The following is a 21,559-nucleotide window of genomic DNA, read 5'->3' as shown; positions in this document are numbered from 1 at the left end:
AATGTTGTTCGAAAGTAAATCAAAATTAGAGGAACTGTAAAGTTGCATAATAATTAAAAGCTACTACAAAATATGTTGGTTTTTTTTTTAATATTATATCAATTTAAAGGCTTAGTAAACACAAGTTGTAATTTTGTTCTTATATGAGGAAAAGAACAAAACTAGCCTTGACAAATAATGTAACAATAATGCATAGATGACTCAGCAGTTACTATCTGCCAGAATAAGTGTGATTTATTTTGATCTTTATTTGGACCATGTATAAGTATAATTTTATTTAAAAATAAACATTAAAATTAATTTTTAAAAAGCAACCATTTTAATTATCATAGTATTAGTTCCCATTATTTTGAGAGCCAAAATCATTAAAGAAAAATCTAATGGATTTAATCCATGTTGGTGAAGCCACAACACAACAAAAGATTTACACCAAAGATGTACCTACCTACTTCATTTTTCATTTCATTGTCTATGTTTGATAATTGATTTTCACTCTTCAGCAATTTGTGAACACACGTTGGAGTATTTATTTGATTTTACAAACATAACAGGATTCCAACTATATAAACAATCTCTTTTTCGTCCCTCTCAGTAAAAAATAGGAAGAACAATGTAAACCTACATGTATCATCCACAATATATAAGTATAGTTAATGCATTACGTTGTTGCTACGGACAAACTAGGAAGTCATTTCAATCCAGGAGTTTCATCGTGACCTTCCAACTAAATAGCAAGTCTAATCAACAAAACTTCGTCCAAATTTTATTGGACTGAAATCGATACTTATGTAAAGTTTACAATCACACAATAAAATTTACTTACTTTTTTACAAGATTCCTCCGCAGCGGTAAAATACACAAAAACTTAGCCTGATAGCATAAATCAACACATTGCAGGTACCTCAAATAAGACGCAAATAAAATCACAAACGCAGTCCATTTATCGAGAGTGATGTTTGACAAAACTTCAAATCGATTAAATTTTCTACTCTACATGAAATTTCAAGAATGTTATTAATTTCACATTCAGTTCACAAAATGTCACTGACTTGGGATGAAATAACACTATTTAATTTTGATTCATAATGATTTTCACCAATTTTCAAGCGCTTGGAGAACAAAAACAGCTGGTTACTCATTTATGTTTTTTTCTGCCACATACAGAAAGTAAGCAAAAGCATAGAGCATAGGGCTTATGATGCCTTTTTGCGTTAAAAACCGATACTTACCGAAATTATACGGTAAATTATTCACGTCAAAACTAATAAACATATCTCAGATTTTTAATTGTTTTTATTCTATTTTTCCTCATTATTACAGACATTTTTGATTTTGATAATAAATAACTAACTTTGTAACTTTATCACCATTAAACTCAGATAATGTTTTGGCACCAATCGCCTTCTTTTAAATGTTCTCCTATAATATTTGAAATTGCTTGATGATGACTTTAAAATTAAAAATGGCGAACTTTGTGAGATAATTTGATAAATAATATTGAAAATATGTGCAAATAAACTTTATGTATGTTCATATACAAATAAGTGAAGTCTTGTTTACCGCCACTAATTGTGGTCACCCTTTTATATGTATAACGCATGTTACAAGTATATTAATTATAGAAGTAAATTATAGTAAGTATTGGAATACTACAACTACTTATATTGAAAGACGGCCACCGACGGCTATAAGGATCGAGAAGTGTTGAGAGAGATCCCAAGCAGTCCCAGCAGTGGGACAGTTCAGGAAGGAAAAAAAGAAACAAAAAAGTTAAAAGGTGAAATGGCAAGCGGAAAGTAGAAATTTTGTGGAAGATGAAATGACGATACAAATAAGAAACTATAAACCACATTTGCACTGCCATCAGTTGCAAACTCAGATTACACATTTTTGATCAGAAAACGTAAAATGTGTAGGTAATAAAAGCCAACCACAACATAGATCCATAAAAAAAATCTTTATTCCGCATAATTCAGAGAAATACGTTGAAATCTTTGCAACCGCTGTAGCTTTTATCTTCGTCTTGTTGAAGAATTCCTATATAATCTTCTTCTTTGGAAAGACATAAATTCTTAAGGATTTCAGATGGGGAGGGTATGTTCTTATCCTGTATAGGTATAGAGTCAATTAAATCATCTATATTTTGATTGAACATACTACTGTCACACTTATCCAATATTTCCTCAGCACACAATGGTTGCGAAGAAGTTTTACCATCGACTGCGTTCTCGTTGTAAGTTTCAGCAATCAAGGAAAAGTGTTCAGACTCCATGTCTTCTAGAGACAACTTGGCTCCCGTGCGTACCAACTCTGCATTTGCCTCAGAAACATCCGTGTAATTCAGGTTTTCTATTAAAGTTAGCTGTTTTTCTGACGTTGTGATGTCGGGTTCATTATGTTTCTGTTTAAGTTTTTCAACAAGTTCTCCAGACTGTCGCACAACTGTCCCTGGTGGTTGCGCTTGACATTTATGAGTTCTCTGTGATACCTGAAACGATAAATTAGTGCTTGGATAAATTGAATTAAGATAATATGCGAGCTACCCAGATTGCACTCGAAATATTCCTGAATATTTCTCCTCAATATAGCGAAAATCACATGAAAATTCCTTCAGTATTTTTTGAGTTTATAGTGACATCGTAGATATTATTTCTTACAGTCTGCGGCGCAGGAAAGTACCGAATATATGTATAAGAAGGTAAACATTTTAATAGGTACTTTACTAAAACTTACTTTGTATCTAAAACTCTTTTGGCAAGCTGTGCACTTGTACGGCATGACACCGGTGTGTATACGTCTATGTACCAAATACGAGACACGTTGACGAAAACATTTACCTGCAAAAAGAAGAAATCATTTCAAATTCCACTTTTTTCACTATCCTACTAATATTACTTATTAACGCGCAAATTCGCAAGAATGGAGAAATGCATGTTGATGGCTCTTTCACACAAAAACTGCTGAATGGATTTTGATAAAATTTGTTTGTAATATAGCTTCATGTTAAGGCCTGTTTTATCTATGTGTGGGAAGTAGTTGCTAGGAAAGTATAGTATTTAATAAAAAATATATATAAAGGTAATCGTACCGCATGTCTCGCACGAGAAAGGCTTTTCCCCAGTATGGATACGTTGATGATTGTGGAGTGTTGATAGTTCTTTGAAAGCGCGCCCACAATAACTACATGTGTGAGGCTTTTCATCATTATGATACAGAAGATGTTTGTGATATGATTGCTGAAATGTAAACGTTTTGTTGCATTGCGTACATGCGTACGGAGTTTCACCTGCAATAAAAATATATCATTATAAAATGGTAATTATCTCGATACTAATAATGATGTCCAATTTTGAAAAAAAGCCAAACAGCTAATAATATTAAGAAACGATACAATACGTGTGCTTTTAGACGTTATAAGAAAGCCAATGGTAATACTCGAGTTATTTTTTTGTAAAAAATGTGTTTATTTTTTAGCGATAATGACTTAGTTGCGATTTGTGTCAAGGTATTTTTGCATCTGCTTCGTAATTAAAATTATTCTGTTAGTACGAATTACCTCAACAACTAACACCAAGTATTATTTTAACCTGTATGAAGACGTTTATGTTTCTTCAGGAAATATTTGGTTGTAAAGCATTTACGGCATACATCACATTGCCATTGTTTGTTATCGCTTCTTTCAATGTTTGATAGCTTTTCTTCTTGGTGTTCTGGGTTTCCGCCATCCGTTTTATCGACACTGGTCTCAGAATTGGAATTGCCAGACAAAAATCCGAAGTGCGCTACCCTCAAATGTACCATAAGAGACCCTCTCATCTTGAAATTTTTTGGACATAAATGGCAGTGGTACCTGGTAAAACTTTGATTTGAATTTTCGTCAATGTTGTGAATTAAGCATCTGTGCATTCTCAAAATATTGGCATCTATAAACTGCAAATTGCAGATATTACAAGTGGTATTTGCCTGCACTAAGGCTGCTTCTGTTTTAACAATAATTGATTTGCTACCTTCACTGCCTTCTATATTATTTCTTGATATATCTACAACTGGTACCGTGTTTACTGCTATAACTGGTAGTTTCGGATAAATTTTCACGAATTTAACAGGAGCATTTGTCGCAGATGACGGAGATTTATTTTTAACCACACACGATTTAGGTTTCTTTTGCTGCGGCTTAGCTTGATTTTCGGAGTTAGCTATTTCGTTGATAACCATAGGCATTTCCTTTTCTTTGATTTTAGTGGTCAACAGTTTCACGTGGCTAAACAAATGTATTGTTAGTTTGTCCAAGCCAAATACTTCTTCTTGACAAACTGGGCACAGCAATTTATTTGTTGATACATGTATTAATCTGTCTCTTAATGACTGCACTGATTCAAAAACACCAATATGCGCACAAACTGGACAGGGCAGACAAGCTGCATTAGCACTCATTCTGGAGAGAAAAATAATGACTTTACTATGTTTAGCTTTAATAATAAGCAAGTGCTAGCACGCCACATGCGAGCACGATAGCGCGCAACTAAAGCTCTGGTGTGTTATTTTTGGATACTACCATGGATGCTACGTATAAATCATTTGGCGGGATATCAAGATATTTTGTTATACTAATATTATGGTTACGAAATACTTCAGAAACTCGGTTTAAAATTGCAGGCACTGTTAATGTTTTCCTAAATAACGATGACATGACAATGGTGACTATGAAATGTATGTATGTTTAGTAAAGATGAGTTAGAAATATTGGACCAGTGCAATAGTTAGATAAAAGATTAGTAATATAATTAGATTAAACATATTTATTTGGACAATGCATATGAAACTACATATTCGTAACACGAGGTCTCGGGTTCAATTCCCGGGTCAGCGGCACAATTCATTGCCTGGACTGAATGTTACAACATACAATCATAGTGTGGCGTGGATGTTAGTTACTCTTTCGTGCTCTGGATAGATCATAATTAAATTATGTGCCGAGCCTTTTTCCTACAGTACCTAATAAGTCATAACGTAACGGATTAATTGCATTACGATCCAGTATATAGTTATCTGCTAGCGTCGACCTTATAATTCCTAAACTGAGGTGTATTTCTTACAAAAATGTGCCACTCAATAAACTAAATCTAGCCTGGTGTGCTTTAACTTATCTAATCTTCACCTGAGGTTCCGATTCAGAATTGCAAGTCTATTAATATTTGATAATGCAAATAAGGACCGTGAATTTCCGATTTTCCGGAATAATACGGTTTATAACTCTTCTGAAAAAAAAAAAAACAAAACATGACAGGAGGAATAGAATGTCATTTCATTTGTTATTTTGAAAAATGGCGGCGAATTTGTTTATTATTGGTGATGCCTAGTGATGAACCTTTTATGATATTGATTTAACAATACCTTATTACTTTGTTAAACCGGTTTTAGATAGCAGCTTCATTTTACACATTTGTTTAATTAATTTTATTAGTAAAAATGTCTGAGGGAGCGAAGCCTCCGGGCTATATGGCTCAGCTGTTAGAAGCTCTCGGCTGGAATCAAGGAACCAGAATACCTCTTGCAGATGCAGCGAATAAAGAACTTGAAACGCAGCTTATTGACAGGTAACTATATAATCCTACTTAAAACCATATCATTCCAATGTAAATATATTACACTGAGTTAAACTTGAAGTACCTGGTTTAATTTCATTCTAACGATTAATATTTCAGACAAACTGAGTTACAGCGGCTGAAAGAGGCTCTCACGTCGCAAAAACAGAAAAAAGATGACCTCAACAATTACAAGAAACATGTTTACACTGAATATCAGGAGAATACAGTAAGATGGACATACAACTATTTTATGTTATTGTTTATAGACTAAAAAGTGTTGTTTATTATTAATAATGTATTTATTTTCAGCGTTTACTATTCGCACACAAGCAGCAGATGGAGCAGGAAGTTAAGCTGCGGCAGTTGAGTGCCAACGAGGCAGACAGGCTTGACAGAGATGTGGTTGATTCTCAGAAGCAAAGCAAGGAAATTGAAAATAGAATCGACAGGCTACAAAGTAAAGTATTACTCCTGTATTGTGTCATTAAACTTTGAAATATTCCAATATTGCTTTTGAATATGTATGAGATTTAATTGAAAATACCAGTACCATATTTAATTCTACATGAAGCAAGAAATAATGTAACTACTTCATATTATGTTTTCACTCTCCTGTTTCGTGATTGCTTAACCGTATGAATATTGCAGCTATGATCAGTAATCTTCTGAGAAAGGCTGATTCCATGAAGAGTGTGGTCTGCGGCGAGCGTGGGGCTCTTGAAGAATGGCGAGCAGCCCTCGATAGATATTCTTGTGACATCACGGCTATGGAACAGTTTACTAAACAAGACATGTCTAAAGCTAAAGTAATTATAAAATTTTTATACCCTTTATGCAAATGGCTATATGGGCTAGTTTTTTTGTAATTATAAATATGAAATAATTTTTATAACCAATATAAATGTGTAAATTAAACATTGGTTCTAGGAACTGGAGACAAAAAGGCAGAAGTTGAAGCTGGAACATGATCGCATGCATGAGCGGTTGGTGCAGCTCGTATCCAACCTTAGTGCTGAAGAGCGGGCATGTGACAGAATCTCCATTCAGGTATATACCATTGATTTCCCTGTAAAATATGAAATGTATAAAATGTATAAAAATATGAAATGTCCTTTTGGTCATCTAATCTTTTGATACGTAAGTAGGTTGTTTTGTTTACCCACAGGTAACGCAAGGCATGGAGGAGAGAAAACAAATGATGGCCATGTGGACAGCTGCTGTCGAGAACTTGAGGCAGCGCGATAAGGATATAAGGCACATTCGAGAGGTACAAAATTACTAATAGTATTGTTAAAGTTATTTATCATCTGTTTTGATTTAATTGGTTACTATTTCTTTGTTTTGCAGGAAATTATATCTTGGTTGTTTCTCGTAATTGTTGAGGTCTTACTGGACCTTGTGTCGTATTTTTAATGTTTACCAGTGTTACAAGTCAAATTAGCCAGTATATTAAGTCGTACACTCCGGTTTCCAGGATTACGAAGTACTGGAGAAGGAGGCGAACAAGTTAGCGGAACAGTGTCGTGAACAGCAAGCGTTCTGCGACCAGCAGCGCGGGAACAACAACGACGCCCGTCTCGAGAACATGGCGCTCGCCTCCCAGCTCAGCCAGATACGCATCTCTTACCAGAAGCTGGCAGAAGATAATGCTACGCTTGATAGTGAGGTCAGACCATGGAAAACAAAGCTTTCTTTGGCTCGCCCATTTTTTGTAATATCAAAAGTCATTGATAATGTCTCAAAGAACCCAAATGCCTCGTTGGTTTACTCTTAACTGATCGTTTTAGGCATGCCCACCATACGTACCTATTTGACCTAGAACCTTATTTACTCCGTGGATGAGACTTATTTAACTACATATTTATCACGAAAATCGTTATACTCCCTTTCTTCTCTTTTCTTTTGCATTAAGATTTAGATAAAGATATCAATTCTTGCATATCTGTCTTTTTCCTTCTACATACTTGTATGTCTGTAGCCTAAACCAGCCATGGCACAGATTTAAGCCAACATTAATGTCAGTCAAGCCAGTCAGCAATTTAGTTTATAAAACCAACTACCATGAACATTATTTGATTAAAACCTCTGCATGTTCCAGGCTCAAAGTCTGCAGCGTGAGCTGAGCAACATGCGCAACACACTAGAGAAGCTTCACATGGAGAACAGGAGGTACATAGACGAACAGCTCCGCATAGATAATGCACTCAAGACCATTGATAATAAGGTAACTATTAATATGTAATGTTTAATATTTAAAGTCAAAGCGTTTATGACGCATTCCTATGATTCCTATAGAACACAAAGACAAGCAAAACAAAAGAACAAGGTAGGAGAAAAATATGCGTATAAGCTCCCGATATCTACAAATGACAGTCGGGACCAACAACTTCTAGTTCTGGAAATGTAACTCTCACCTTATTATAAATCAAGGTCCTGAAAAAGTACTGGCTTTAGTGCTAGGTTTAAACGTCCATCTGGATAAAAGTTTATGGTCTAAACTAATCATAGGACTAAAGTTAGATGGTACTTGTTAAAACTACGTTTTTAAATAAAGTTGTTGAGCTACCAGTAACTTGATCCCGCGTGTGGTTGCTACCAGTAGGCAGTTCTAATAATAATATGATAGATAGTGTTCAGGTTTTATATCTTCTTCTTTTCAGATCCAAGAGCTGAAAGCAAAGTTGACGGAATCTATGGACAAATCCAAATCCTCAGAAAAGAGGGCTAAGGAGCTTGAAGAAATATTGAACGTAAGTCTTCTGATGAATTTTTTTTTTCATCCATAATGTATATTTTTGAAATATACATCGTCTCATTATTTTGATGTTTGAAATATGCCCATATTTGTATCTACATATAAAAATATTTTGTATTTATAAACTTATTTACTAAAGTATCTCATATTATTACAATAAGGATGAAGAGCGGTACGCGAGCCAAATAACGACGAACCAACAGCGCGCGATGCACTGCTCCTTCATAGAACAACAGAAGCTGCTGGCTCTACAGAATGAGGAGAAACTGTTCTTTATGCAACTTAAAGGTAAGCACTATAATTACATTCAATGAGACTAGTCTCTTATGTATGTTATTGTTAACTAAATCCCACCCAAAACAAAAATGTGAAAGGCTGCCAAGTTCGATAATATGGGAATGCTTCGCCTATAAAAGAAGTGAGATCTGAATAAGTACCAAGTTCCATACACATACCTCAGTTAAAAATAGTTACTTTTTCATGATGATACTTTGCAAGTTTTCACACACCTTGTTATAAACCTACTAAACGCAATGAATCAAGTATTTAATTTTCTATTAAAACTTGTAAATAAAATAGATTTTGAGTTATAGGGGGATCGAATTTGGCCCGAAATGGTTCGTGTAATATAACCCACGGCCGGTGTGTCGCTTTTTTTTGGTCGTGTGTCTAGATGGTCTACGCATGATGTGGATTCCTATAAGTACAACATAGCATGGTTGTGTTTGTATATTTTTATGTATGAAGTTGTGTATTTCTTGTTGGAATTCCTAATAAAGTAAAGAAATAAATAAATAAAAACATTATGTAAAAATTACATAACACAGCATCGAAGGCGGTGTGCAGCAAGCTGCAATGCAAGCAGCGCGGTATACAACGACTACTGCAAACTCAGAAGGAATCTCTCTATAACATTGTAAGTACCAGTTTTTAAACGACGTGTATCATATATAGCACTGCTACATTGCTACTCATTACAAACTGACTTATAGTATCGATTTGATTACATTTGTATCGGATTTGATTACATGAACTATGGTCATTCTATGTGTTTATCACAAAACAGAACAAAATGACTAGCAGAGGTGCCATAACGGAAAATCTCCTAATAAAGTAGCACACCAAAATGCGGTGTGCGGGGGACGAGGTACGGTGCCGTCTTTGCCCTTACTACCTTTGGATTCGATATTTTTTGTAATATCAAAAATCGTTAACAGATGTCTCAAAGAAGCCGAACGCCTCGTTAGTTCACTCGTAACTGATCGTTTTGGTCATACTTTACGAGTTTGACCTAGAAGAAGGTTCCTGATCCTGCACACTATCACTACCTGCACTATGGCATATGCATATCAGCTCATCTTTCCCTACCCTGTAGATATGATTTGTTACCGTGGAGACGTCTTGAGCGTAAACAACAAATAAATGATTTGAAGAATGGTTGATTGAAAGAATTGGAAGAATGTGGAAGAGGGATAGGGTTAGTATAGTTGTGGCGTCAGGTGTTACGTTGTACTTGTAACATTGCAGTGCTACCAAGTGGAGACGATCGGCGCCCGCGTGTCGCACATGGAGGGGGCGCAGGCCGAGCGCGAGTGCTCCGCCGTGCTCGTCGAGCGGGAGAACAGGTACACCACCGGACCATAGCAAACAGATATACACTATTCGCCTATAATCATTACTGGTCGTTTTAATTTGATTTTTGTACACACAACACGTCTTGCCAAATCTTCCATAGATTTTCAACCTTATCACAATAGTGGAAGGTCGAAATTGACAGATTCGGGTAGATTGACCTGCTGGCGACTGCATTTTGAGAATGCATAATTCCCTTGGTATGATATGGAGTAGTTGAAAGCTGTCTTGAGACCCCGTTCTTTCCCCATTTGCCTTGGGTTCCATTACTATGAAATGTTGCCTCAGGTAAACTAAAATACTAAAATAAATTATCACAAAATAGTATAAAACAAAGCCGCTTTATCCCTTCTCTGTTCCTATATCCCTACCTAGGCTTAAACGGATTTTGATGCGGTTTGTTTTAATAGATAGATTAAAGAGGAGGGTTTATATGTATTTAGTATCAAGCTTTGCACCCGTGCGAAGCCGGGGCGGGCCACTAGTATGTAATAAACTGTAGTAATACATTTCGTTGTTAGAATGAAGAACGTGTACGCTCGTCACGCGGCTCGCGTGTCGCTGCTGGAGCGGCACTCCGCCAAGTTGCACGACGACATGCGCCGCCTCGCCAGGGAGGTCGAGCATCGCAGCGCCGAGCATACCAAGCTGGTAGGTATATCATGTTCTACCTTATAAAACGTCATCACCATCCTCCTGCCCTTATCCTAATTTTATTTGGGATCAGCACAGCTATCTTCCGTCATCTCACAAGTAACATTTTTTCTTATCATATCTACTTTCCCACAGTCCATCCATCGTTGCTTTGGTCGTCCTCTTTTACTATATCCGTTCACATTCATACTCATCCCGTTTCTCACAACGTTAGTTTTATTCCTCCGCATTACCTACATGCCCATACCATGACAGCCGGTTTCCACATAGCTTTTCTGTTACCGGTGCCGCTTCCTCACTCCTAAGCATAGCTGGGCACCGTTAATAAAATTGTTAACTTCGTTAATCGTTAATCCGCTACAAAAAAAGTTAGCTTCGTTAAACGTTAAAGCGTTACATTTCGGAAGAATTAACGCAAGTTAAAGTTAATCGTTAATCCGTTAACTACGTATAAAATTGCATTTTTATATCGTAAATAAATAAATGTGTAATTTAATCGTTGGACATAAGGTGCATATTCCCCTTCATAAACATTAACATGTTGAAGTTCTCGTCTGAAAGCGGGGCTCGTTTTGGTGTTAAAATGTCTTTACCCGTGGAAAACAGACGTTCTACTGCAGCGCTTGAGGGTATAGCAGTATTGTATTTAATAAATAGATTTATAAATATCTGTTCCCCGAGGAATCCGGTGCTCCAATACCTACTCTTGACATTGAAAGAGCAATTGAGCTGAATGGGGGGTCAAAGGTGTTCGTACAATCTCTTGGAAGAAGGCACCATAGACCACATCCACACAGTGCGGCAGATTATACAGAAGACCGAGGAGTATAATCAGCCCGTGTCTAGCATGTGGACTATGAGAAGGCCTTTGACTCGGTTGAAATCTGGTCTGAAATCTGGTGTTTCACTCGCTGCCACGCGCCGCGCTCGCCGCGCCCGGCACTTGTCTGAACCTGCTTTTCGCGCCTCGTCCCGCGGAGCCGTGCGGTAAATTAATAGTAGGCATTGGATTAACGATTAACGGACTTCTGCATAATTAACGGAAGTTAACATGTCCGTTAACATTTTCAAAGTTAACTTAAAAGTTAATCCGCTAATCAAAATGTTAACTTCGTTAATTAACGATTAACGGATTAACGAGTTAATGCCCAGCTATGCTCCTAAGACATATATTATTATAAAAGAAATAAAAATCAATGATAAGCCTTGATTTTTTATAAATCGATATAAAAAATAATAATAAATTAAAAAAAAATATATTTAAAAAACATAGATCACATGAATTAAGAATTAAAATGTCTCAGATGTTGAGGTAAAACAAACTGTCTTAATAATAACATTCGGATAAACTAAGTTAATCTAGGCTAATATCTACATACAGGCAATAATAAAATAAAAACAGTTCTAATTACATAGGGACCACCCGAGCTAGGTTTATTTAAACCTGTGTTTCAGGCCATCAATGCTCAGAAGCATTGTCGGATATCATATATTTAATTATTAGACTAAGCAAGGGCAAAGTTTCCTTAATTATAACACTATTCTAATTATACATAATTTACTAAGATAAGCAATTTATTTTAACACTTCTAGCAATTTTTCCGTGTCTGAGTAATTGAGGGACTGTAAATATTCAGTTAGTACTATATTACACTTATTTAAAGTAACACTATAAACATTTAGCAATCTGTTAAGTTTGTTATACAAATAAGGCCCTAGAAATAAATAAAACCTGTTAGTGAAAGCATGTTTAGTCCGAGATTTAGTGCAAACTAAATCCTTTCTTCTTTTGCCAGAAGGTACAGGCTTGAAACCAAGTTCTACATGCTGGAGTAGTACTACATTCAAAATAAATAGCTGGCGTACTGTTAGCACTTTGCATTCCCTGTAAAGCTGGTGGGTGGGGAATCTGAATGGACGAAAGCTTGCGACCTTCAGGATTGCTCTTTGGGCACGTTCAATTAAATTCAATTAAATTATATGAAAATACGTTGCACGTTCAATTAAATTGTATGAAAATTGACTTAACAGCCTTAACAGACTTAGCAGCTCACAATGTCGGATTTTCCGCTCGCTTTTTAACGTCATTTTTGTACCGGCGGTTGACAATTATTTGCTTTCGCGAAAGGCTGTTAAAAGTGCGAATGTGAACGACACAGCAATTCGAAGCGAATCGACATATTATGTTGCGCCACTTCTTCCCAGCAAAAACACATAGGAAGTGGTGACGGGTGGGCGTTTTTGGGGCTGGCTGTCTATTGTAAATTCCTGACGTTCAAAAAGTGAAATAAATGATTTGACTTTGAATGTGTTACCTTCCAGCAAAGCCGTCTAAAAACATCGATGCTGAACGTGGAAGGAGGCGAGAAGGAGCTGCGGCAGGCGCGCGAGGAGTGGCGACGTGCGCGCGTGACGGACGCGCTGCTGCGCCTGCGCGTGGCGCATGCCGCCCGCGCGCTGGCGGGGCTGGACGACACCGCCTTCAATCTAGACGAGCAGAGGCTGCATATTGATGCTGTATGTACACTTGTAGTAACATTAGTCGTGTGCTAGGAAGTGATTTCCCTATAAACAAGAAAAGAGCCGTCAAATGCTTGTGCACTATAATATGTCTTGCGCAGTTGGTTATATAGGAACAGCTGCCATGACATCATCAATAAACAAACATTCCGATTTTCTTGTAAAGAAATGGTATATTGTGACTTGTAGGCGATGAACGAGCGCCTGGTGGAGATCAAGGCTCGTCGCGAGATGTTCAGCGTGCAGAAGCGCGCGCTGCTGGAGGACTGCGGCAAGCTGCGCGGAGAGATCCGCGAGCGACAGCAGCGCATCGACCAGCTCATTAAACGGTCACACTTTATTTATTCTACTGGATTTGTGTGTCGAGACTATATAATTAAGTCGTGGTGGCTTAGTGGGTAAAGAACCAACCTCTCGAGTATGTGGGTGTGGGTTCTATTCCAGGTCAGGCAAGTACCAATGCAAATTTTCTAAGTTTGTATGTACTTTCTAACGCGGTGTCCTGCGTGAGCGACGAACGCGACGCGACGCGACGCAACACGACGCGACGTAATGCGACGCGATGCTATACGCGACAGATGTCCTACGTGATTTTGGTCATTACTTCTCAAATCATGGAGAAGTTGTGTTACAATTTTGCTTGAAAGTTCATATTTAAAGTACAGACAGCAACAATCTTCCAACTTGTTTGTACTAATAAACGATTTCTTTAATATTTATGTTTTTTTTGTCCCACAACAATCAACGCTTCTGAATAGTTCGCGGTGTCGCGTCTGGTCGCCCTCAAAACAAGTACGCGTTACGTCGCGTCTCGCCGCAGACTGTCACATAGGCCGCATGTAGGGAATTCCTTTGAGTTGATCGCGTTCGTCGCGTTCGCAGCGTCGCGTCGCGTCGCGTTCGTCGCTCACGCAGGACACCGCGTTAGTATCTTGGACACCAATGGCTGAAATGAGGAAATCTGGACTATTGTCTGAAATCATCAACCCGCATTGAGCAAGCATGGTGATTAATGCTCAATCCTTCTCCTTGTGAGAGGAGGCCTGTGCCCAGCAGTGGGACGATTAAAAAGGCTGTAACAGTGTGTCGAGACTACCTCATAAAAAGTACTAAGTACCTACAACAATTTCATAATAATTTTAGGGATCGGTCGGTGCAAGGGGTTAAGAGAAACACGGTGTTCGGATACCGGATAAATTTCGCGTAAACCCCCAGATATAACCGTTCACTCGGACCAGTGTCCAATTATAGTTACCTACTAAATTTTACCTAGATTCAACACATCCTGAATCCAGGTAAAATATGTATCTGTGTTTCCTATTTTGACAAAGAAAATATTTTTTCAGATATACCATATTTGTTGATTCACTGGGGAAAGACGATTCTGGACAGCAGCTGTCTGTGACTTATTTTAAAATCAAGGTAAACTATTACAGTACCTCATTAAAAAAAGATAATTTATTTTATTGTCAAAACATTTCAATTAATTTTGACAGTTTAATCTTATGAATTGTTTGGATGAACATTTTAATTTGTGCAGAAATGAGTGTCACCATCAAACCGATAGTCATTATTTTTTTATCTACTCAAAAGTCTAATTGTATTTTTTTATGTATTTTAAGCTAGTAGGTAGTATACTTGTATGACCGTCTGCTTTGGCTTCGAGCTTGTGCGAAAGAGTGCACTCACAGCAGAGGAGTGATCTAATGAAGTAGTATAGCGATGAGGAGGAATTTTTAGATGCAATTTTTAATTTATTTTATTCTAAATAGTAAGTGGTACATATATGTATTGTAATAATGTATAATAGTTTCTTATATTAAATAAGGGTCTACACGATGCAAGTAGCTGGAGCAAGATAACATGCGCAATTGATCCGCGCTCACGCAACAGGTCACGATGGTGGGTATTTTGCTTTGGTACATACGCGAGTCGCCAGATCTGCACATTCCTGCACATGTGGGTAGCTCAGCGGGAGGGCTGATGTGCTGGGTATGAGCCGTCGGTGTGTGCAGTGGGCGGCGGAGCGCGCGGAGCTGCGCGAGCGCGGCGCGGCGCTGGACGCGGAGCTGGCGCGGCGCGAGCGCGACGTGTCGGCGCTGGAGGCCACGCTGCGCGTCGTGCACCACGCGCACCACCACTTCATGCACCACATCTCGCCGCTCAAGGACGACAGTACGACACAACACTCTATTTCATATAACTTGTATTTTCGCCTAAACTCAACTTCAACACAACGACACTTTAACACTGAACATTTTCATTTTCAACAGACTTTACAAATTATAAACAACATGTTCTAACAACATGACGACTGTAGATCATGAAATGTACCTCAGGGTCTAGTCACATCGAAATAGTAACGGCCGGCAGCGAACATTACGTGAGAGGCTCGCAACCTTTTTCAAGACACTGAAAGAAGATCGCCGCGTCGCTGCCGGCCGCTATCATTCCGGTGTGACTCGGGCCTTAAGTTGATCGTTCCCCATAGCCCCTGAGATGGAGGAGCTGAACAACCTCCGGTCGCAGTTCCACGCGGCGCGGGACAGCACGCAGGCGCTGCAGAGCAACATCGCGCGCCTGCGCCAACACGTGGCCGACGCCGAGCCACGGCTCGCCATGCTGCGAGACAAGAACAACCAGCTCGCTGCCAGGCAGTAAGTATACATTATGTTCATACATAGTTACTTATATATTACAGTACATACACACACAGAATATTAGAGCAAAATCTTTAGCTATCAATTGCGCATCTGTACTAATATGTATCTCATACAAAGACTTACCATGCAGACTGACAAAACACTGCGAGGGCAAAGTCTGACAATCAGTGTCATCGCGATAAGCAAAAGGCTAAAAGCTAAAGTAATGTCATTTCTCCGTTACTTTTACTTTATGACATTACTTTGGCTTTTACTTTGGATGAAGAAACTGGCTGTTAGACGCAGATTTTGTGGCTCTGTAACTGATTCTAAATTTTCATCATCATACGAAAATTGTATACCGATTCAGCTACGTAACTATTTTCGTAGGAAGAAAAATAATGTTACGTACGTAACCGACCGAAGCGAATTTACTATTTTAACTTATTCGTTGATTACATTAGTGTTAACCAGTTCCATGACCATGTAACGAGAAATGTTCCATTATGTATGTTTCTAATGCAACACTGCACTGAAATTATTGGAAGGGAACTGTAAGCAAAAATGTATACGATTGTATACCATGGTATATAGGTAAACGATCAAACATTTTCTGCTCATGACTAAAGAGTGCGAAATGGTTACTCAGTTAACTTTTGCAGCCATTCCCTAGTATTATAAAAAATATCAACGTTTAGCCATTTGTACAGGTGAATTTTCAACGAACAATTTGCTGTTTAGTCATTTAAGTTTACATGGTAATTATTGGTTATCTAGCAATAGCTTACCAGCTTTTATAATATCTCGTTGATGGAAAGATTTCTTCTAACAAGTCTCACTTGGTCTCACCGGTTTCTAGACCTTACATTTGCCGCAGTTTTAAACAGTATTTTGTATTGTTACGCCACGTAGAGCGGAGTCGGAGCAGGAGCTGGACGTGGCCCGCGAGCGCATGGAGCGGCAGCAGACGCACCTGCAGCACGCGCGCGAGCTGGTGCGCGTCAACGCCAAGCGCGCGCAGAAGCTCGTCGAGGGCATGGACGAGTGGCGCATGTTCCAGGTCACTACATACTATCACATCCGATAATCGGTGACCAACTATTGTACGAGAAAAATAGAATACACTATAGCAATAGTGCAACACACACGTCCTTCAAAAAGTTGGTCAGGAAATCCTAATGAGAACGTCCTACAAAAAACTAGCCCAATGTCATTATTATTTATCTGTCTTGTATATTATTTATCTGTCTTCACAAAAAGTGGGCGGGCACTGGCGAGCAGCCCCATATAAGTCTTTCTTTTGTACACGAATATGTCCATGTATAGGTACCTATATTAGGGGGAGTAATCAAAGTACCTACTTGTATAAAGATCGACAATGCGGCAACAGGTTAAGAATAAGGGAACACCACAATAGCCACAAGTTACGCGCGCTAACCTGGAGTAGACGGCGTTTATGTGTCTTTGTCTATTAATATACCTTCTCTCACTTTCTCTTCATATTTTAGGAAATAGCCTTCGCTTAAACCTATATGCGTTTGATGCGTAGCTTGTGAGCAAACAACGATTTTCTCGTGTGTACTTATCATGGGTTGCGCATGAGAGTGTACATTGGTAGAGTGCTTACACAGCATAAGACATCGTATGGCGCAGGTGTCGCAGTGGAACCGCGACATGTCAGAAGCGGCGCACACGGCGGTGGTGGCGCTGAACGACCTGGCGGCCGCCGCGCCCGAGGTGGCGCCGCGCCTCGCCGCGCTCGTGGCGCAGACCGACCTGCTGCGCCTCGTGCCCTCACACATGCGCCGGCTGAGACGCGTGCTGCACAAGTCAGTGTATACCGAACTTAGCAGACATCTTCTATCCTACTCTGTAATACACACCACAATAGTGCTTACGATCACACTTCATACGCCAATTTTATTCTAAAACGATTTGCATTTGCCCATTGCACGGCTATCTGGATTTTAAAAAAAAGTTGTCTTATAATAGGTAGATGTTGTGTCTGTGATTTCTGATGCTGCGAGCTGCTAGTAGCTGATAATATTCATGTTATGTGAAGAGCAATCGTAGACACTCGAACGTGTCTCCATACCATTTAATATACCTTCCATCTTTACATTCTCCCAATTCAAAATACCCAATTGCATGGTGGTATGGTAATGCATGCACCCATCAAAATCTACGATAGTTTTACCTTCCACTAACATATTAGGTATGATGAACGAGAAACGAGAGGCCAAGAGACGCATGGTTTTTATGATGCTCGGATTTGAGATCGATGACCTGAATGGTATGACGATACTGTTAAAAAAAGTGCTGAGTCGATGCCGTGACGTTAGATATGAAAATTGCACAACATATATCGACGCATGTAGATACACTTTTACTAGTTCTTACAGTAATACTATTTATATTTAAAGATAAATAAGATTATTTTTCATGTAAGCATAAATAACGGAGCTGAACGATTTTGTGAGCTCGCCTTTTCTACTCCCTACTACGATCTTGAGTGACTGATGATGCATGACATTAATATATGCTAAGTGTGTCGAGTGGGCCACTACAGTAACACGAAATACGTTTATCAGGCATGTTTCGTTCGATGACTAATCTAAGTAAATCGAAGCCTGAAGGCCAACTCAAATCGCGTTATCTTGGGGTTATGAGCAGGGGGGCGGAACCCGGCCGTTGTTCAATTGTTTAGCTGATAATAATACTTCAACATTACATTGCCAATGATTACAACATTTATGTGAAGGAATGTGAACAGCGCAAGTGGCTGTCGTCACGAAACATTGATTTCTTCATAGCCTTGCTTGCTTGCAACTGTAGTACGAAGTGCATCGGTTTATTGAACATTCTTTTATGGCTAGAAATACTAGAATTTGGTCTGAAATAATGAACTAAAGGTTTTGATATTTTCTTTTTTTATTCAATGTACGCAAATATAACAATTTACTTAGTCTGTTTATTCAGTTGGCGTTACATACTTATATTCATTCAGACAGTTCTCAGTCATTGACGTCATTTTTGCATTTCTAGTTTACCTACTCGATTTTTCTCACTAAATCTGTTATTTCACTATAATTGCACAACATCTTGTCTAATTAACGATTTTATTTTTGTTGATTAATTTACAAAAGGCATTTGATACAATATGATGCAACAATTTGATGCAGTCAGCTAACTCTCTGTGCAGGCTCGTGGCTGAGAAAGCGGAAAAAGACAAGAAGGAGCCCTGCATCGATATTGAAGGTAACGTTTTTATGACATGCACCTACGTAAACTTATAATACAGTTTTACCCGTGACTTAAAGTAATGACCACATGAAGCCAAATAAGATCGTAACCTTCTCCTGAAGGGGATGCTGGTCAAACATGGTCTAACTAAATATTGTGTATTGTCTACCAAATATCAGCTCTATGTTCAGTACCAGCTTTATCGTAGAAACTATTTGTACCTAACAAGCATTACGAGGTACCTATACGTTACAAAATACCTACTCCTACTACCTAAGTAATATTTCGATGATTATTTTATTTACACCACTTAGCGTTCTTCGTTCCGCTACTTAATAATACAGGCATTGAGTACAAGTATCTCTGTGTACAGAGTCACTATTCTCATCGTCGTCATCGAGCACGAAGAGCGGCGTGAGCCTGGCCAGCGGCTACACCAAGCGGCTCGCCGGCTTCCGCAGGCAACTCGCGCCCAAAGTACAGGAGGAAGCGGTGAGCATAAGCACTTCTAAACATCTGCACATCATTTTAGTTGAGAAAAAAATCACTATATTTCAGGGTCCTGTTGAGGAAATTCTCACTCTGTATGTAGTAAATGTTATAGTGGTGGTAATTGATTAAAAAACTCGCTCAAACTAGAGGGTAACTTGGAGTTAGGTAAGGTAAAATGGGTTTATTACGGGGCCTGCAGAAATCACTTATTATACCTGCTACTTATTGTCAATGCCACACTGTCTTGTCTATTTATAACCCTTTGAAGAATCGCTGTGTATTATGCTAGCCTCACGTTCGACAATAGTGTTTATAATCATCCCCTGCGAACAGGTAACGAGGCTTTCTACGCTAGTAAAAATATGTGTCAAACAGATGGCCGTCAACGCTATTTAACTTAATTAATTGCTAAGCCAGACGAAAAGAAGCCAAAAAAATTGGAGAGCCTATATTACTACTGGACTACTGGCTAAATAAAACTCGTGTTTCTATCCTAAATTATTGGAACATTGTTTTTTAAAGATAAATTTTAATTCCTTGTAAGGGGAGCCCCCAAATACGGTCGACCATCAAAGTGGTCTATCTACAATGCGCGGTAAGATTATAATCTAACAATCGGCAAGCGGGCTCTATCATAACATTAGCGAAACCCAGCGAACATCGGGAAATGAGTCTTAACTAAAGATGTTATTATTTAAACATACATGACGTGAAAATAATAACAATATATTTCATTGTTCCAGTTGATCAACGACATTCCTGATGAAGGTATTTATTTACATATCTTTGGTTTGATTTAATAACGTTACTACTAAATCTTGGATTTCTTAGGTGTTATTCCACCTTATCTCTCTATCTCTTTGTATTCTCTAGCTAGGGTACCAAGACAAGTTACTGAACCCGTGAGTGTTCGACATTTTGGAGAGCGTTTTTTTACTGAATGTTTTGCTCCAGCTCGTCGTTCCACTGTGTCGCTGCGGGTGATCACGTTGGCGCTGGAGTCCACTTCCATAGTGTTGGACCCGACGGGCCCGGGTCCGCTGCGAAGATCACTCTTGAAGTAGTTCGGTAAAACACAAGCATTAACGCTTACGCTTTATAAACAACTTGGGTTAAACTTGTTCTGGAATGAATTTAGGTGCGTTTACTAATATTAATAAAATCTTACTAATTGCTATTATTTTTTCATTATTTCCTTTTACTTTAGTGACAACTATTTTTTTGCCCGCCGCATGATGAATTAAAACCAATAGAGGAATGCTGAACTCGAACCTAGACTGATTGCTGCCTATTTGTGGTAATACCTAACGAGGTTTCCACGTGTGCGGGTCGATCCAATGGTGCTTTATAATTAATTATAATGTGTTTTTTTGCTTTAAAACTATGGCTGGCTTCTCATTGAATTAACGTTGCTTAAACAACTATTATAACTTGATTTTTACGCGGATCTTTTATTCTGCTGAGTCGTGCGTTCATGGGATCTTCATTTGTTTTCAACATTGTACCTTATTATTTTATATATCCCTACACAATAAATAACACGTTAAGTTTAAACCTAATTTTCAGAAACGATAAAGATTCAAACGCAAGCGCGTTCTGACAAAAAGTGGTTATTGCTACGTGAGTTTTAGGTATCTAGCGAGCAATTTTGCGCATTAGTACACAATAATATTTAAAAACAATACAGTCAGAAAATAAACGTATTATCTAGAAAGTAATCACCTCGTTTCATTTACTGATATAGCCAGTTTTCAGTACAACGCCCCTAATTTATTGTTGTATATCAGTAGGTACCCACCAAAATAAAGAGATTAAGATTTGATTGAAGCTCGAAGAATATTATTTTTATTAGAACGTGATGTTATATTATTTACCAAATACTTCTCAACAAATGCGGTAGCTTCCGTCAGAGATGAGATATAGAATGGAGATAGATCGTACCCTGGAGACTCTATCCTTGTAGTTTTTTGTTCCCGAATAGAAGTTCATTAATAACTCAAGAAATCATACATATAAGAGTATTGTACATTAGA

General features: G+C 38.3%; 3 protein-coding genes across 5 annotated transcripts in view; 1 reads left to right on the top strand and 2 right to left on the bottom strand.

Annotated features, from left to right (window-relative positions):
* Positions 1-1,160, bottom strand: part of LOC124645251 (E3 ubiquitin-protein ligase TRIP12) — a 36,471-nt gene extending 35,311 nt beyond the window's left edge. For all 3 annotated transcript variants that reach the window (XM_047185045.1, XM_047185059.1, XM_047185066.1), the window contains exon 1: positions 824-1,160. The gene's annotated coding sequence lies outside the window, so the exon portion shown is untranslated. The remainder of the gene's footprint in view (positions 1-823) is intronic.
* A 778-nt stretch (positions 1,161-1,938) lies between these two features.
* LOC124643996 (zinc finger protein ZFP2-like) lies at positions 1,939-4,529 on the bottom strand. The gene is made up of 4 exons (XM_047183154.1): positions 3,588-4,529; positions 3,089-3,286; positions 2,734-2,837; positions 1,939-2,488 (listed from the first exon to the last, which is right to left on the bottom strand). Exons 1-4 carry the CDS (start codon positions 4,432-4,434, stop codon positions 1,973-1,975), a joined length of 1,665 nt encoding a protein of 554 aa, XP_047039110.1. The 5' UTR covers positions 4,435-4,529; the 3' UTR covers positions 1,939-1,972.
* Positions 4,530-5,317: 788 nt separating this feature from the next.
* LOC124642899 (coiled-coil domain-containing protein 39) lies at positions 5,318-21,244 on the top strand. The gene is made up of 24 exons (XM_047181652.1): positions 5,318-5,597; positions 5,706-5,814; positions 5,898-6,045; positions 6,237-6,394; positions 6,516-6,635; positions 6,754-6,855; positions 7,063-7,254; positions 7,687-7,812; positions 8,249-8,338; positions 8,505-8,631; positions 9,171-9,259; positions 9,871-9,968; positions 10,497-10,626; positions 12,952-13,146; positions 13,339-13,478; positions 14,496-14,571; positions 15,165-15,324; positions 15,641-15,806; positions 16,704-16,851; positions 17,445-17,620; positions 18,994-19,049; positions 19,408-19,526; positions 20,270-20,294; positions 20,481-21,244. Exons 1-24 carry the CDS (start codon positions 5,470-5,472, stop codon positions 20,588-20,590), a joined length of 2,988 nt encoding a protein of 995 aa, XP_047037608.1. The 5' UTR covers positions 5,318-5,469; the 3' UTR covers positions 20,591-21,244.
* The last annotated feature ends 315 nt before the right edge of the window (positions 21,245-21,559 follow it).

This window comes from Helicoverpa zea, chromosome 2, assembly GCF_022581195.2.
Source record: "Helicoverpa zea isolate HzStark_Cry1AcR chromosome 2, ilHelZeax1.1, whole genome shotgun sequence".
Taxonomy (NCBI): domain Eukaryota; kingdom Metazoa; phylum Arthropoda; class Insecta; order Lepidoptera; family Noctuidae; genus Helicoverpa; species Helicoverpa zea.
Note: the sequence above shows the minus strand (reverse complement) of the source record. Positions and strands in the feature narration are given on the sequence as shown.

What these genes read in the sequence shown, in the direction of transcription:
- LOC124642899 (XM_047181652.1), top strand. Translation starts at nt 5,470, where the DNA reads ATGTCTGAGGGAGCGAAGCCTCCGGGCTATATGGCTCAGCTGTTAGAA. An exon ending in TCAAGACCATTGATAATAAG is followed by an intron (nt 7,813 to 8,248) that starts GTAACTATTAAT and finishes TCTTCTTTTCAG; the next exon opens with ATCCAAGAGCTGAAAGCAAA. An exon ending in GCGCCGAGCATACCAAGCTG is followed by an intron (nt 10,627 to 12,951) that starts GTAGGTATATCA and finishes GTTACCTTCCAG; the next exon opens with CAAAGCCGTCTAAAAACATC.
- LOC124643996 (XM_047183154.1), bottom strand. Translation starts at nt 4,434, where the DNA reads ATGAGTGCTAATGCAGCTTGTCTGCCCTGTCCAGTTTGTGCGCATATT. An exon ending in ACATAAACGTCTTCATACAG is followed by an intron (nt 3,287 to 3,587) that starts GTTAAAATAATA and finishes TTTTTATTGCAG; the next exon opens with GTGAAACTCCGTACGCATGT. An exon ending in TTTCTCGTGCGAGACATGCG is followed by an intron (nt 2,838 to 3,088) that starts GTACGATTACCT and finishes TTCTTTTTGCAG; the next exon opens with GTAAATGTTTTCGTCAACGT.